Here is a 16,697-nt window from a genome sequence, read left to right as displayed (position 1 = left end):
AAGTATGGAGTAGTTAGACCTAGTGCCACTTGGACCACCTACAACATTAAAATACTTCTTACAGGTTAATGTTAAGCCGAATTAACTTTTCCTTTTTTCTTGTAACCTTTCTATTTCTACTGGTGTAGTTCCCAGAGTCTGGAAAACTGCTCATGTCGTCCCCCTGCAGGGTGGAGAAAGGAGTGATCCAATCCTCAGCACAGCACTCTTTCTGCCATCACTTTGGTTGTGAATGACATTGTCAATGCCTTGGATGAGAAAAAACATTGTGCTGCCATCTTTGTGGACCTCTCCAAGGCATATGACACTGTTGATCATTCCTTGCTTTTACATATTTTAAGTAATGTTGGTTTTAGTTCAAGTGCTTGTGCATGGTTCCTGAATTACCTATCTGATCGGCAGCAGTCAGTGAACTTGGGAACTATTCGTTCAGAGTTTTTGCCGATAACTAAGGGTGTTCCACAAGGTTCAATTCTGGGTCCAATTCTTTTTACGATTTATATTAATAATATCTTTTCATCTTTAACTAATTGCCATGCGCATTTATATGCGGATGATGTATTGTATTGCAGACTCTGCTCAGCTAGCTGTGGAGAACCTGCAACATTCCTTTGACGTTCTCCAAGCTGCATTTAATGATCTTAAACTTGTACCGAATGCACATAAAACTAAGTTTATGTTATTCTCTAGAGCTAGATGTAATGGTAGCAAAAACTTTCATATTTCCACTGTACAAGGATCCATTATTGAGAGAGTTACAGAATATAAATACCTTGGTATTTGGATAGATGACAAACTCACATTCAAATTTCATATAGACAATCTTGTCAACAAATTATGACAAAAAACATTTTTTTTGTATAGAAATAGAACTAACTTTCCTATGTTTTGTAGGAAAAGGATTGTTGAAGCTGTTTTTCTCTCTGTCATGGATTATGGTGATGTAATTTATAGGCATGCCTCTGCCTCTACTCTTAAACCCTTGGATGCCGTTTACCATTCTGCTCTTAGGTTTATTACTGGTGATGTTTATAGCACTTATCATTGCATCCTGTATGGAAAAGTTGGGTGGTCTTCTCTGTCTGAGAGACGTGATAAGCACATGTATTTATTTATCTACAAGGCCCTTATTGGGAAGCTACCATCTTATATGACATCTATGCTAGACTGGTCCTCTGGACCACATCACACTCGGTCTAATGACTGGCTTTCACTACAAGTCCCTGGAGTTTGTACTGAGCTTGGAAGATCTGCCTTTTGTTATTATGCTCCGACCGCCTGGAACTCTTTGCAGAGCACCCTAAAAATTGATACTTTAGTAACCCTTGGACAAGTTAAGTGGTTATCACTAACCACTTAACTTCTGTTTGTACCTGTTTTAATTGATTTGTTTTATATCTTGTATCTTTTATTATCTATATACTTGTTTTTATTTATTTGTTTTTATATCTTGTATCTTGTATCTTTTATTACTGTACTTATATACTTGTTTTAATTGATTGTTTTCTTTTATCTTGTATTTTTTATTATTATTTTATATCTTTTTATATTCAACATCATTGTAAATGAGGGCCAGCCCTCAATGATTTTCTTCGAGTTTAAATAAAGGTAATATAATATATATATAGATCAAGCAGGAGCTGAATTAACCCTAACTGTAAACAATTTTTGTTTTCCACACAGGAAAGGAATCACGAACATTGTAATACTGTGTATGGTACATTGTATGAAAATATAATCCGGCCTAGGGGTCTTGTATATTTTCCATTTGAAGTCATCTGGAAACAGGCCAAGGACGCGGACAGCGATCCGGTCCTCAGGGAGTGCGGAGGGACTTTGGTCCTAAACGTCCATCTCTAAGCTTACAACTTTCCTTGGTTACGTGAGTACTGAATGACTTAATCAACATGGGTAGGCTATTAATAACAGTAAAGTGTTGGATGAGGGAAAGAAGAAAGAAAAGGAGAAGCGAAATAAGAAAATGTCAAAGAATAAAAATGATAAAGAACAGAGTTCAAAACCCCCTACAGGGACCCCAGCTGATGTAATGTACAGAAAATATGGGGCCTGGACTGCGATAAAAGTGCCGCGAGAATGGGAAAAATTGACAGATGGAAAATTTCCAAAAACAGGAACATGGGACAGAAATATTATGGTGGATTTAAAAGACAAATTGGATGAAGCTTCCCTTGACAAATTATGACGATGTGTTTGACTGTTGGTGGAAAGAATCTTCTGATTATCAAACAACTACCCCGTCCTCCAAGCAGGATCAACGCACCGCCATAACTGCCGCAACTAACCCAAAAGTAACTAAAAGTGAAGTAAAGAGGTGGCCGGCTAAACTACACATGGCAGACTGACAGATGCTGAACATTTAACACGGTTCTGTTGGGGTGCAGGACTGACTGAAAAGGAATTGGATAAAATTAGACGTTTCCATCCCGAAAACCTACAAAAACAGACAATGATGGCTTTTGGTACCTGGGCAGAAAGAGAAATTAACCCTGATGTTAACAAATTTATTAAAAAGGTGATGTCTGCCGGAATGGACAAAACAGCAGAAGTCCTGATAAATTTAACTCGCAACTCCGAGCCACCTAAATCGGCTGGAATGTATCCAAAATGTCCTGTAGTCACACCACAAGGGCAAATCAATTTCCCAGATGTGGATGATGATATTTTCACACTCGCTGCCGCAGTTCAGTCACAACAAAGGCAACAATTGAGAGCAGAGCCGCAACAGCAGCTGCCAGATAATGAACCGGGTGTAGTGGGAGGGAGAGAGGACGAACAGTCAGTTTCTCTCAGGTGACATTTTCATGGTTCAAGGTTCAATTACAACTCTACATATTTTTAGTATGAGCCTTTATAGGCTCAGAGGGGGGGACTGTAGAGAAAATATGTACTATTCCAATGTATTGATTATCATGAGCTCATCATGTGCTTTCATGTGCTTTCCATGTGAGGGTTTATGACTGTCATGCATAGACAAGATCCTGTTGTTCCTGAGAAAAGCCTGGTTAGTCTGACCCTTGTGAGAGAACTGCACCATTCCCTTTGCTATGATGTACTTCTCTCCATGCAGCATGTATCATTAAAGAGAATACTAAATCAACGGACGGTGAACTTGTCTTTATTACAAAAATTATTCATCAGAATGTTACTCAGAAGAGTTCAAACTAGTAAAAAAAAATGTCATATTATACAAAAATGGCATTACTGCAAAATATATACTGTATATACAGTATATGTTAAGAAAAAAAATATTTTATTTGAAATGCACTGCCTGGAATATTGACTGTGTTTCTAAAGGCCACACTGCCTGTCTGGATGTAAACCCAAACCAAACAACACAACATGGGTACGTCACTTAAAAAAGCAGAAGGAATGCTAACTTCGTGTTGCAAACTTAAAACAAATACATGAAAAAGAAGTTGAAACGAGACACGAGACATGGGGCCGGCTTCAATTCACTTTGATTCGCTTCCTCCAAAACATTGAAAAGCGTTTTTGCATGAGAAGGCTGTCATATCCAATTGGAGTGGGAGTGAGCGTGCAACACAACAGGGTTTGCCTTTCGGCTGAGTCGCACCTTGTTTGTCACAATCAGTGTCTCAGTCGTCTCTGTCCTTTTTAACCGGGAGTTCATCTCCACTTCTAAAATGAAGTGGGTTTAAGAGATGGAATGAATAAGAGAGAGGGATCATGGCTCCACCTAGTCAGTCAGTTTTATGGAAGGAGCAGGTGGGCCTCATCGCCGGTCCACTTGTTGCATTGAGAAGTGATTGGGAATGAATGCTGTATCATTAGTGGGATGAATTGGAATGTAGTCTCTATTTCCATGAGAGTGGCTCTGATAAAAAAAAATGGGTTTGCTCTGCTGAAAACAGGAGATGAGGACCTCTGCTGAGGGAAAAGGATATTACCATTGGTGTGATGCCAGTCTCCTGTATTTTCTTACCTTTACTTCTCCAGACAAGTGACCCAAAACCTGGTAATATTGCTGGTTTTTGGGTTTAACCTGATTTTATCTCTGTGGACAGGGCGGAGTTTGGTCTCAAATCACCCATTCTCTTCATTCTCTCTTATCGTGCCTACTGGTAAAAATATACCATCGAAATGCCACTACTTTGTGATTTTTCTGGCAGAACCTCTGGAGTGCCTACAACTATACCCCGAGGATTATCACATTACCACTGTGTTGCAGTGCTTAATGCAGCGTATGGCAGAGTGTGTATCCTCCAGCCAACAAAAAGGCAAACAAGGCCATAAAAAGATGATAAGATATCAAATACCAGCCATGGCAGAGAGAAGTGGCTTTGTGTTGGGATCCAGCGACTGCATGCTAGAAAAGCGGTAGGTTTACACTGCTTTTTTCCTCTCTAAATCCTATGTGATGTCTGGATAATTATACATATTTTACAATTTTGAATGCACATTATGATATTTCTTCAAGATTTATGCATGCATGTCCATGTTTTATAGTTAGATAGCACAGAAACTGCCCTTTAAAAGATTAAAGTAGAGATTGAAACACTTTTTTTGAGTTCAAATGGGAGCAAATTTCAGTCTGTGTGAATGCTATTGTTGTTTTGTCTCCCAGTCAGTTCAGCTTGACAGCAATGTAGCAATGCTTATGCAATGTGCTGTGCAGTTGACTGTAGCTTGCATGATATGAACAGTATGTCTATGGTTCACCAGCGTATAAGGATCCTGTATCTATCTTACACCAGTGGGGCAAGAGCGCAGAAATAAATATGACCAGAAAAAGCTCTTCTAAAAACAATGCTACCAGTTTCTTCCTGTTTTTCAGCCAAATGGAAGCAATATTTGATGTCTTACAACAGCATCAGGATCAAACCCGATAATAGCTTGTATTCTTCAGTCATAAAGTATAAAGCCCTTATATTTTTAGCTAGATCAGCCAACAAAAAACTGTTTCTTTTGCAAATGGCAGTCCCCAGAGAGTCAGTCTGACAAGCAGTGATGTAGAGAAGCCTTTAGGAGAGGTTATAGTCCGCTGTTAAACAGATGTCTTCTATGTGTTGATAGAAATAGAGCTATAAAATAGATAGGCACGCTGGCACTTAGCCAAAACACTACTTAATCACACGCTGCATGAGTTATGCTGTAAATGAACTGTGGAAATTGGTTCTGTCTTGACTAAGGTGACTAGGGGAATAAAGGAAATAAAGAATGAAAATCACAGTATTTTTCACATTGGTACTTAGGAAATTGTCATATAGCAGCAACCCATGAAAAATCCATTTAGTTTGTAACTGCAAAGCAAGTTTTGCATGTCTACCACTGTTTAAATGACTAGTGATTAAATTGATTACTGATTGAGAGCAACAGTTACACTTAGAATGGGCGTCAATGGGAAGGGCTGCATGGCCTTTATATTCAGTCACATACATGCCAAAAAGTACTTAGAATCATATGAACTGTGTCAAATCGTTATGATAATATGATACATGGTCTTTTTGTCGGATCAAATGTCAGATTATAAAAATATGATACGCAAATATATTTTAGTCAAGAAAAAAATATGAATTCCTAATCACAGGTTGAATTCATTTTTCTTTATTTTTCGAGAAATGTTATTGTGCTGGGAGTTTTTCCTTGTGTGCATTTAGGGTCTAAGGCTGGGGTGCCGGGTAGGTTAGGCTATATAGAATAGGTAGATTGTTTGTCTCGCTAAATCTGCTCCTACCTACCTTGTGTTTTTCATCATGCTGTCCTACAAAATTTTGTTTACCACTGATTGTGTTTAGTTAGACCTAGCTAGACACACTCTCTGTAAAGCCCTCTGAGACATGCTTGTGATAAAGGGCTATATAAATAAATAAACTTGACTTGACTTGACTATTGTAAGTGTAGTGTATAAGTATATATATATATATATATGTAATGAACACATTTTTAAACATGCTTTTATACAATAATCATAGAATGTATCATGAGTATCAGATGTATAAATATTACATGTGGCTATTCGTTATCAGTGTAGCAGTTCGTTCAGGTTCAAGTTTTGAGTCTTTGCTCTCTGGTTTCTCGTTTGGAAATAAACTTTATGACCTGACTGAACCGTCCAAGAATAACATGAGTTTTATATTTGACTTTCTATTGAAGGACATGAAGGACTGCTGGCCCTTAAATGCAATCAGCTGTTTTATGATTGTTTTCACAGATGACGTTTTACTGAGGTGATCTGTCTTTGGGTGTATCTGTTACCTTTTTATTGCTTAGGCCTCCTTATATTTTAATTTATGCTGTGATATTAGGCATTCTGTATACACCAGCAGAATTGCCCTTACAGATCTTTTAACATGTTTATTTATTCATTCATTACCTCCGCCAAGGAGGGTTAGGGTTAGTCCGTCTGCTTAGCAGGATATCTCAAAAGGTTGGGCACAGATTTGCACAAAACTTGGTATGAAGGTTAGTTATGGGCCAAGGAAGAACTGATTAACTTTTGATGTCAATTTGCCAAAACGGGGGGTGGTGGTGAGCATGGCATGTCACCAAATGGTGCATAACATCCTTGCAGGGTAACTCCCTTTAAGTTACAAGTAGGAACATTTAACTGTTAACTTGTTATTGCTCTCACTGTGCTTTAGTGGGTTTGTTGATTTCTTCATTGGGAGTCCAATTTGGATTTTACCTGTTGCTGAGCAAGCTATGAGGTTAGAGATAACTAGAGATAATATGTGCTATACAAATATTGTTTCTTCCGTTCTTGTTTCTCTTCTTCTTCTTCCTCTTTTTATTAGGTGACCTTCAGCTCCACTGGACCATGCTGAGCAAACAAGAGAGGCAGTGCTGGCCCATGGGCAAACGTCTGATCGTGGGTTGCCTCCTCATCAGTATAAGCCTGCTCTACTGCCTCTCTTCATTACACATCCAGTTCAGTGTGCCTGAGTAAGACTCATTATATTCCGTGTATTACTAGCAGCACAAAGATACCAGTACTGAGGTATAATGCTCATACCTGGCATCAATGAGGCATCAGCTGAGTACCTGTGTAATGTCATTTAATGATCGTGAAAGGAAAGGTATGCTGCCGTTTGATTAGTTTAACAACCCTACAAATGTGAGAATGTATACAACAATTACACCATGCAAACTCCATGGTGTTGGTGCACCTCTAGTTTAAATGCATACTATGGAGTACAACATCATATAAAACTGCATGACTTTATTATTCAGTATAGCGTGATGTAAACCTAACCTTTTAAAACTTATTCTAAATGCTAAACATAATGAATGCAATAAGTGCATTCTTCACTATTCAAAATATGAAAAGAAAAATACTGGACAAACTCACAGCTGGAGACGTCCTCATAAATTCTTTCTGCAACTTTGTAATGTGTCCAAAAATAGCCTGTTTGGTTAACTGTCCCGTGTGATTACAACAACAGAAGTGATGTTTTCTCCTCTACACTCGCTTTTCATAAACAAGGAAATATAAGAAGTATGATTCTGCTAATTTGATCTGAGCACAGTAGGACAGTGCATGTATTCAGTGATGACTAATGTGTGCAAAATGTGTTTCAGTGGAGAGTTTTAGTGTCCCATGATGGTCTAAATGCTGTTTCAGACGCTTTTACATCCTGATAAGAATAAAAATCTGGGGGAAACATTGAATCCTTATGTTTTTTTGGCATGAAAATGATCAAATTTAAAGCACAAATATTTTATATCTGTGACTTCAGTCTAAAAATATTGGTATTGGCCTTCAAAAACCCATATTAGTTGAACCCTGGTATAGTTATAGTGTTCAGTGCAGAACAGTAAATGCACAATGATAAATTATGGCACCATTTTACGATCTGACCATATATTTTTACAGGTTTCCAGTGCCTCACTCCTGTACTCACCGTCCAGCCCAACACCCCGCCCTGCCAACCACAAACAGCTCCCAGCTAGCTGATAACCAAATGAACCTTTGCACTCCCAAAATGGACATCATGTTCATGAAGACCCACAAAACAGCCAGCAGCACCTTCCTCAACATCCTGTTCCGCTTCGGAGAGAAGCACCACCTCAAATTCGCCTTCCCCAACAGCCGAAACGACTTCTTCTACCCCTCGCCTTTCCAGCGCACCCAGGTTAAAGGCTACAAGTCCGGAGTGTGTTTCAACATCATGTGTAACCACATGCGCTTCAATGCACCCGAGGTGGCCAAGGTGCTCCCTACGGATACTTCCTACATCACAATCCTGCGAGATCCCGCGGAACTCTTTGAGTCGTCCTTCCACTACTTTGGTCACGTTGTTCCTCTGACCTGGAAGATACCAGGGGAGGACAGGATGACCGAGTTTCTCCGCGATCCAGATTACTACTTCAGCCCAGACGGCTTCAACTCCTTCTACCTGAAGAACCTGCTGTTCTTCGACTTCGGGCAGGACAACACCCTGGAGCCGGGTGACCCGCGGGTAGAGGAGGCCGTCGGGTCCATCGCTGAGCGTTTCCAGCTGGTCATGCTGGTGGAGCACTTCGAGGAATCGCTCATCCTGCTCAAGGACGCTCTCTGCTGGGAGATGGACGACCTGCTCTTCTTCAAGCTCAACACCCGCAAGGAATCCACCGTGTCTAAGCTGACCCCCGAACTGAGAGCGAAAGCCCTGGAGTGGAACGCGATCGACTGGACGCTGTACCGACGCTTCAACGCGACCTTCTGGGAGAAGGTGGAGGCGTACGGACGGAAGCGAATGGCGGAGGACGTGGCGGAGCTCAGGAGGAGGAACGCGGAGATGGCGGCGATCTGCATCGAGGGGGGTCACGCCGTCGAGTCCGGGAGCATTCAGGAGGCGGCCATGCAGCCGTGGCAGCCCATCGGAGAGAAGACCATCATGGGATACAACTTGAAAGGGAACGTGGACAAGGCCCATCACGAGTTGTGTCGTAAGATGTTGACCCCGGAGATTCAGTACCTGACAGATTTGGGGGCCAACCTGTGGCTCACTAAGCTGTGGGGCCATGTGAGGGAAATCATTAACTGGTGATGAGACCCATGAGAGATAACTGACTGAGCTGTTGAGACAATGACTGAAAACTGAATGAATTTTATTGTGTGGTTGTTAGAATTAGATGAGGTTTATTTATTTTGCTCGGTGTCACAATGAAACAGCATTTTGAAAGCATCTTGCTTCCGTAATATGAAGTCCTTCCAGTTGAGACAGGATGTTGGGTAACGTGGGGAGGGATCATTCACAAGTGTCCGACAGTGTTAACCAGTAGACAGCAGTATCTGATAGGGAGAGAAAGTCAGTTTTATATGATGGGAGGGGCAGATTGCTCAAAAATCTGTGATGGTATTGGTTGGAATTTTTATGTTCACCTACTGGTACGCCATTAGTAAAAATATGGCGCTGGAAAGAAAGTTAATGGGCTTCTGATATATTATAAATATATTCACATGACATGGAAAATTAGCTAACAAGGTGATAAAGTCATTTTTCATTTGGGAGTCAAAATTAAAATGCGAACTGTTATGATATTTGTTCCCCATGCACTCTCATAGGAATAAATAACAATATTCTTATCATCGTCCTCGAATTAAAGGGAAGATTACAAATGTGTTTAAATGCATGTACATTAAATGTCATTTTGTATAATTTTTTTAACATTCTCTCTCTCTCTCTCTCTCTCTAATGCTCTCTCTCTTTGTGTTGACTTTAGAGAGGAGGATTATGAGTCACTACATTTTGACAGCTAGAACAGAATAAATCCTTAATCCAAATGAATAAAGAAAAGGGCCTGTCACAGAAAACAAAATCCTGGGAGACATTTTCCCGTCTCTCACAGTACTATTATTATTATTATTATTATTATTACTATTTTAATTTAACCTTTATTTAACAAGGAAGTCTCTTAAAATACAATATGTCAGCATCAACAATAACAATCACAGCCAAACATGTAAAACAGAGCAGATAAAATACATACAACTACAATACATGATACACAGGGAAAGGGAGAGCCTTATTAGAACTAGCAATGACACACTTTCCATGAAGTAACTTGGATGTTTTTTTTAAGTCCTGACGAGAAGGTAGTGTGTCTAGTCTAATTAGGCCTTGTAGATTGTTTTGTGCTCAGCGTGCATAATAAGCACAGGCAGTTTTACCTAGGCGAGTGAAAACCCTGGGCACATTAAGAAGCAGCCACTTAGTCGACCTAGTTTGGCAGCTGTTTGAGGCAAAGGTTAACGTGTTGCAGAGATAGTAAGGAAGCTTATCAAAGATAGCTTTTTAGATAAAAGCATACATATGAAGCAAATGAAGTGAGGTCCAGCCAACTAATTCAGAGTATGCGGTAATGAGTAGGTGATTTGGCATTTGTATCACATAAGGAAGCATAATAAACAGAATCCAGCTTGCCTAACAGAGAGGAGGCTGCATGCATATATAATACCTCACTAAAGTCAATCACAGACAAAAATGTGGATTGGACTAGTTTCTTGCCTCAAAAGAAAAACATTTCTCGGATGGAAAATAAAAACCTAGTTAACCTAAGTTTATTTACGGTTCTCTATATTTACATTAAAGGCTAGCTTTTCACCCAACCGTATGCCAAGTTATTTATAGGAGGGACCCTTATCTAATGCTGCCTCCCCTAGTGTACATTTTCCATAGGTTGTGAGTAAATGTCATGATTTTTTTTTTTTTTTTAGCATTTAAGACTGACATCAGCTATAGAAGTGAGACTTGAAATGTCTGAAATGTGACCTGGAGCTCACTTGATTAAGGATTAAGGGAACAAATCCATTGTAAAGATGACCGTATCATCTGCATATAAGTGAATCTATGCCGGGTGGATATCCTTTCCCAAGTCATTAATAACAAGGACATACAGTGTCATAAATGGGAGGGACCCTACACATTTCAGTAGTGTTGCAGAGAGGAGGCAAGTGAATGTTCCTGGTTCAGTGTGTTGTCTGTAGACATTGCCATGCCTCCTAACGGCCACTAGGGGCAGATAGGCTAATCTGGAAAGAGTGAATGTGCTTCGCATGTAAATATAGAAAATAAAACAGGAGCTAAAAGAGAGCCCTGGGGAACACCTCAAGTAATGTCTAAGTTTTACTTGCGGTTCTCAGCATAAAGACATTTTGTTCTGTCTGATAGGTAGTTTCAACACCAGAATATTGCTTCTTCCCTGCAATCGCGTCCCTGCAACAATTGTTTAGGGCTGCAACTAACGATTATTTTCATTGTCGATTAATCTGTCGATTATTTTCTCGATTAATCGATTAGTTGTTTGGTCTATAAAATGTCAGAAAATGGTGAAAAATGTCGATCAGTGTTTCCCAAAGCCCAAGATGACGTCCTCAAACGTCTTGTTTTGTCCACAACCCAAAGATATTCAGTTTACTGTCATAGAGGAGTAAAGAAACCAGAAAAGATTCACATTTAAGAAGCTGGAATCAGAGAATTTTGACTTATTTTTCTTAAAAAATTACCGATTAATCGATTATCAAAATAGTTGGCGATTAATTTAATAGTTGACAACTAATCGATTAATCGATTAATAGTTGCAGCTCTACAATTGCTCATGAGCTACAGTTGAACACCTTAGACAAGCCAACAAACAATGCTGCACAGTGTTGGTTCTTATCAAGGGAAATTATAATGTCATTGGCCATAAGCATGGCCGCTGTCACAGTACGTTGCCCTGACCTGAATCCTGAACTGAACTCCACTGAGAATGTTGTTTTCCATCAAAGATCGCTCCAACTGTGTGATCACAAGTGATTCAAAGACTTCAGCCAGGATAGGAAACTTTGAAATAGGGTGATAATTATTTACATCTAGTAAAGGTAAAATATATACAGATTTACATACTTGGGGAATGGAGCTTAAAGGGTCTATGTGTAATTTCTGGTCCAATGCTGGCCTTTTTTGTTCAGCGTTGTCATTGCAGCAACACTCTGCCCTCCGTACAGCGAGACCGTCATCAGCATGTTGGGCAGGCTAGACCAACAACAGAACCAACAACAATGAACATTCTGTCATGTTTTACCGAGTCAGCGAATTTTTTGTTCGACGGACATTTGCCGTGATTAGGATGCTGACATCACCACGATTCCTGTTGTCTGTGGATTTCTGGAACATATTGAAGGTAAGGAGCTAAAGTAACTTCCCTGGTGCATAAATGGGCCGATCCGTTATAATTAGAGCTGTTTGGAGGATTATATACATGCCGAATTTACCAGAACACCCTACTGGTTAGTAATAGTCTCAAATTATATTTTCCAATGTGTGTTTTTGCCGATAAGCAAGGCAAAAACAAATTCCCAGATTTATTAACTAACTTTGGCGTGGGAGGAGGGCCTTCAAACAGCAACAAAAACATCAGCCTCGGCCCGCTCTGCGTGCACCGTGGCTGTTCACTTTGTTTCTCTTACCATTCTCGTACCTTCTCGTATCATTTGGGAACCTCTGCTGATATTTACTAGTCATATTATGCTTAAATAAAGCAAAAAATATTACACATTTAATCTTTAATATCGGCGCAGGAGCAAAACTTTCTTTCAACCGTGTCAGGTAAAGCAATTTGACAATGTCATAGGATGGCATTTCCCATTATCTTGAGAGAAATAAATCAAAACTCATAAAACAACAGAAAAAACATACATCTTGGGACACTTAAAGTTACATATCTACCACTGCAGAATTACAGCAGAACTGCCCTTTAAAGAAGAGGTTACAGTTCACTGTAAATTAATCAAGATGTGCTCTGGTCCCATACTGACTGAAACAGCCCAATAAAATGTATTTGTGCATTAAAATACATGTGTTCTGCATTTTCACCTCTAGATGGCAGTCATGAACAAGCTTACTGAGTATTGTGGCATTATTGTAGGCAATGTGTGTGTGTGTGTGTGTGTGTGTGTGTGTGTGTGTGTGTTGTGTATATGCCTTTGGAGCCAAGCACCCAACATCTAAGTTTGGTTGTATCCATAGGTTGTATCCACACACACACACACACACACACACACACACACACACACACACACATACACTATTGGCAAAATGCCAAAAAATGGAGAAAGTAATGGATTTATATGAATATTTCTGATCAAAATAGCTGTCAAGTCTTGTCATGGTGGGGTGGAAAAGCCTCTGAAACAACATTTAGACTTTCCATGATGTGACAGTGAAGCTGTCCATTGAAACCAGTACTAATGGTTTTTTTAAGCAGGGTGGTAGGTTAAGGAGAAAACCAGTGTTGGAGGGCTTTTTCTTTTCTTTTCACAAAGCTGACTGTGTCACGTTTCATCTACACATGCTCTGAACAGCCTCCTGCTGCTGATTTATGCCTTTTCTTCCCTCTGTGCACACAATGCAGAGGAAGGGTCACTCCCCCTCTTCCCTACCTCCTTTACATTCTGGGAATCCTGTGTTTTTCATCCTGTGTAATGTTGGTGGTCACGTGAAAAGCAGAGAGAGAGAGAGAGAGAGAGAGAGAGATGTACTGTGCTCAACTTACAAAACAGAGACAATGATGAACATGTCCAATGTCTAATTTGCACTGTACATATATGTGTTTGTGTGTGTGTGTGTGTGTGTGTGTGTGTGTGTGTGTGGACTCTGGACCATGAGCCAAAATGAGTTATTTTTGGTGGTTCCTCACATGACTATGTGACTGTTACACTCAACAGGAATTTTCCACCAAGGACAGTATGTATTGTGTATGTGATGTGTATCAAACTTCAGATGGACTATTCTGATTGGAGTTGAGCTTTGCAGGATCCAACATCTTCAAACAAAATCTAAACAAAGTGGAGGGGATGGAGGAAGGGAAGGGAAGGGGTGGAACTTATGATTGGTATTCTTTATTCAACATATTTGTAGTTGTCATGTTAGAAGTAATGTACGCTACTTTGTACCATGTGTCTAAATATATAGACACTTCAGCAGGGCGGATGCTTGCAAACATGGGGACTTAAAGGAAAATCCGCCTTAAAACACTACTATAAAACAGCTATTATTGATGTACTTTGCAATTCTGGGTCCATTTTGTTGTTTGGCGGTGTATTTTTATTCTTCCCATGGATAACTGGCCAAATGTAGACAATGTGACGTCACACAGAGATATTTCCAGCACAGCTACGATGGAGTTTAATAGCAGAAAATGCTTCGGCGATCTAAAACATCAACAGTAAATGCCGTGGGTTTATTGTTACTTTAATGGTCATATTATTTTTAAGTTATAACAATATCAATAATACTATAACCATTATTTTTAGAGCACTTATCAAAGCTGAATTTCAAGAATGTAACTCAAGAGCTCCAGAGGAAATGCATAGAATACTTAAATGATGAATTAAAATGAAATACAGACCATTGCTCAAATGAAAGCCTAATAAAAGCTATTAAACAATGTCTTACTTGCACAACTGCGAATGTAGTTTATCTAATTAAATGTCCTTGTGGCAAACAGTATATAGGTAAAACAACCAGACACGATTCGGATTTGGAATACTGTGCCATAGAACTAATAATAAAGGTTACACTTAGGTTTGATAATAAAAACGAATAAATCCTTTTGAATTGTTTCTTGTAAATTATTTCTTGTAAGATTTTCATGTGATATATATTCTTTCTTTAAAGAGACATCCATTTGTACAACAATGTTGACTTTTTACTGCTCTGTATTTGCATCTTAACCATCTGTGTGTAATGGTGCATTCCACTGGAAGTCGGAGGTCGATAGTTCCGAGTTGGAATTACCGACTTCCGATCTAAATGCGTTCCAGCGCGTCTTCTGGGGAAAACATGGACGCAACAGCCTTTCCCCATTAACGTTAACGGCAGCTATTAATGCTCTAGTAATACTAGCAAAGACTTCTATCTACTAACGAAGCACAAGTCACTGAATTACGTTACAAATGGGAACCACAAAGTTGTTACAACACGTTTTCCTAACACAAAAACTACATATCAAGTAAAATCAAGTTTTATTAAGTACAAATTGGTGCTGTGACCCAGCTGTGTTTAAGTCGGTCTGGGAATTCCGACTTGAACGACCGTTCTGTTGCACTTTTCCGTGTTGGAAGTCGTTTTTCTCTGAGTTCTGAGTACAGTGGAGTGCACCATTAGCTCTATAAATGTATAGTATCTATGAGCCTAGTCTCTGATTGGCTGTGACACAACTCCTCCTTAATCAGTGCAGTTAATTACTTGATATGCTACAGGTGTGTGTACTCCCTCCTGTTTGAGAACCGGAGATGGTGTAAACCGGAACTTTTTCTTTTGTTTGTGCACCTGTTGTTATCCTAATACATTTTTTACACTATAGAGCACGTTATGTAAATAAATATTTTTCTATTTTTTGCATCAGTGAGCCTCTATTTTGGATTATTCCTTTTAGGGCCAGTGTGCGCGTTCTTTTCATCATCTTTCAGCAACGAACCTATACGCACCTGAAGGTGCTATAGATTGGACATACACAGCTGTCTCGTGTGCTCCCCCCTCTGCAGGCACTAGATGGCGCCAGAATCCACCTTTCCTGCTGCTGCTGCTGTCCGTGGAGACCAGGATGAGTCATTCCACAGATGCAGACCTTCATGGTGACTTAGGAGAAAAGTGATTATGCAACCGCCGCGGACGCTGACACACACACACACACACGCACACGCACACGTGCACACGCAGATATAAAAAGACACGCACTTGCTCACACTGACGCACATACTGGGCATACACACACACACACACACACTGGTGCAAACACACACACCTAAATAGACATAAAGACCCTGATGAACAAGTCACACACATATAAACACATTAAACGACTGTATACACACACACACTGCCATATATAGACATACATCCAAGGACAATGGTGCATGATAATACGCATGCAGACAGATACAGAAACACATGCGAACAAAGACACACACACACACACACACACACACAACATTGTCCTTCACAGAGAGGGGGAGTAATGATCCCTCTGACTCAAATGGATTAGACAGAGCAGACTGGATGAAGATGCTCACTTCTCTTGGCTGGTGGCCTTCATATATAAATATATATATATAAGCAGCGCTGATGGGAAATGCTGCCAGCTCCATGTTACCAGGAAGGAGACGTACGAGGAGAAAGAGGAAACAATCAGTTCATCACAGAGTGAGACAGAGGCTCAAAAGAGACGGATGTGAAAATGTGTGAAATGACTGGAGATGAGAGGGGGGGAAAAAAGAGGAATGATGACCAAGAGAAAATGACACAGAGACAAGGCGTTTAGTCTTATATCCAGTCTTAGAATGGAAGTGAAAGGTTCGGCCAATGAGATAACGTCACTTGTGTCCGATGCAGTTTCACTTGTTCCGGGAGTGTTCAGAGAAATAAGTGTTGATGTCTTGAAACAAGGCAGAATAAAGTCAAGAAAATGACACTTGAGTCGATTTGCATTGGACGCAAGTGTCATTATCTCATCCCACTGGCAGATTTCATGACTCATCTTGAGAAAAGTAAGACGTGAAGACTCAACACTGGACGACTTGACTTGTTAAGATCCAGAAACATTTTAGTTTGTTACAAGGTTGGATGGAACAAATGATCCTGATGTTAACGAACTATCAGAGAAAGTTCTTGAAACCTGCTCTGTTGAAAACTTCCTGTTTTGTGTGTGTGTGTGTGTGTGTGTGTGTGTGTGTTGTAATCACTTCCTAT

General features: G+C 39.9%; 1 protein-coding gene across 1 annotated transcript; it reads left to right on the top strand.

The window, feature by feature from the left end:
* The first annotated feature begins 7,939 nt into the window (after positions 1-7,939).
* Positions 7,940-9,343, top strand: LOC139913230 (galactosylceramide sulfotransferase-like). The gene has a single exon (XM_071901210.2). It carries the CDS (start codon positions 7,944-7,946, stop codon positions 9,009-9,011), a length of 1,068 nt encoding a protein of 355 aa, XP_071757311.2. The 5' UTR covers positions 7,940-7,943; the 3' UTR covers positions 9,012-9,343.
* Positions 9,344-16,697: the final 7,354 nt, after the last annotated feature.

This window comes from Centroberyx gerrardi, chromosome 3 (assembly GCF_048128805.1).
Source record: "Centroberyx gerrardi isolate f3 chromosome 3, fCenGer3.hap1.cur.20231027, whole genome shotgun sequence".
In the NCBI taxonomy this organism is placed as follows: domain Eukaryota; kingdom Metazoa; phylum Chordata; class Actinopteri; order Beryciformes; family Berycidae; genus Centroberyx; species Centroberyx gerrardi.
This window is presented reverse-complemented; position numbering and strand designations above follow the sequence as displayed.

Excerpts from the sequence above, each read along its gene's own strand:
- LOC139913230 (XM_071901210.2), top strand. The coding sequence starts at position 7,944 with ATGAACCTTTGCACTCCCAAAATGGACATCATGTTCATGAAGACCCAC.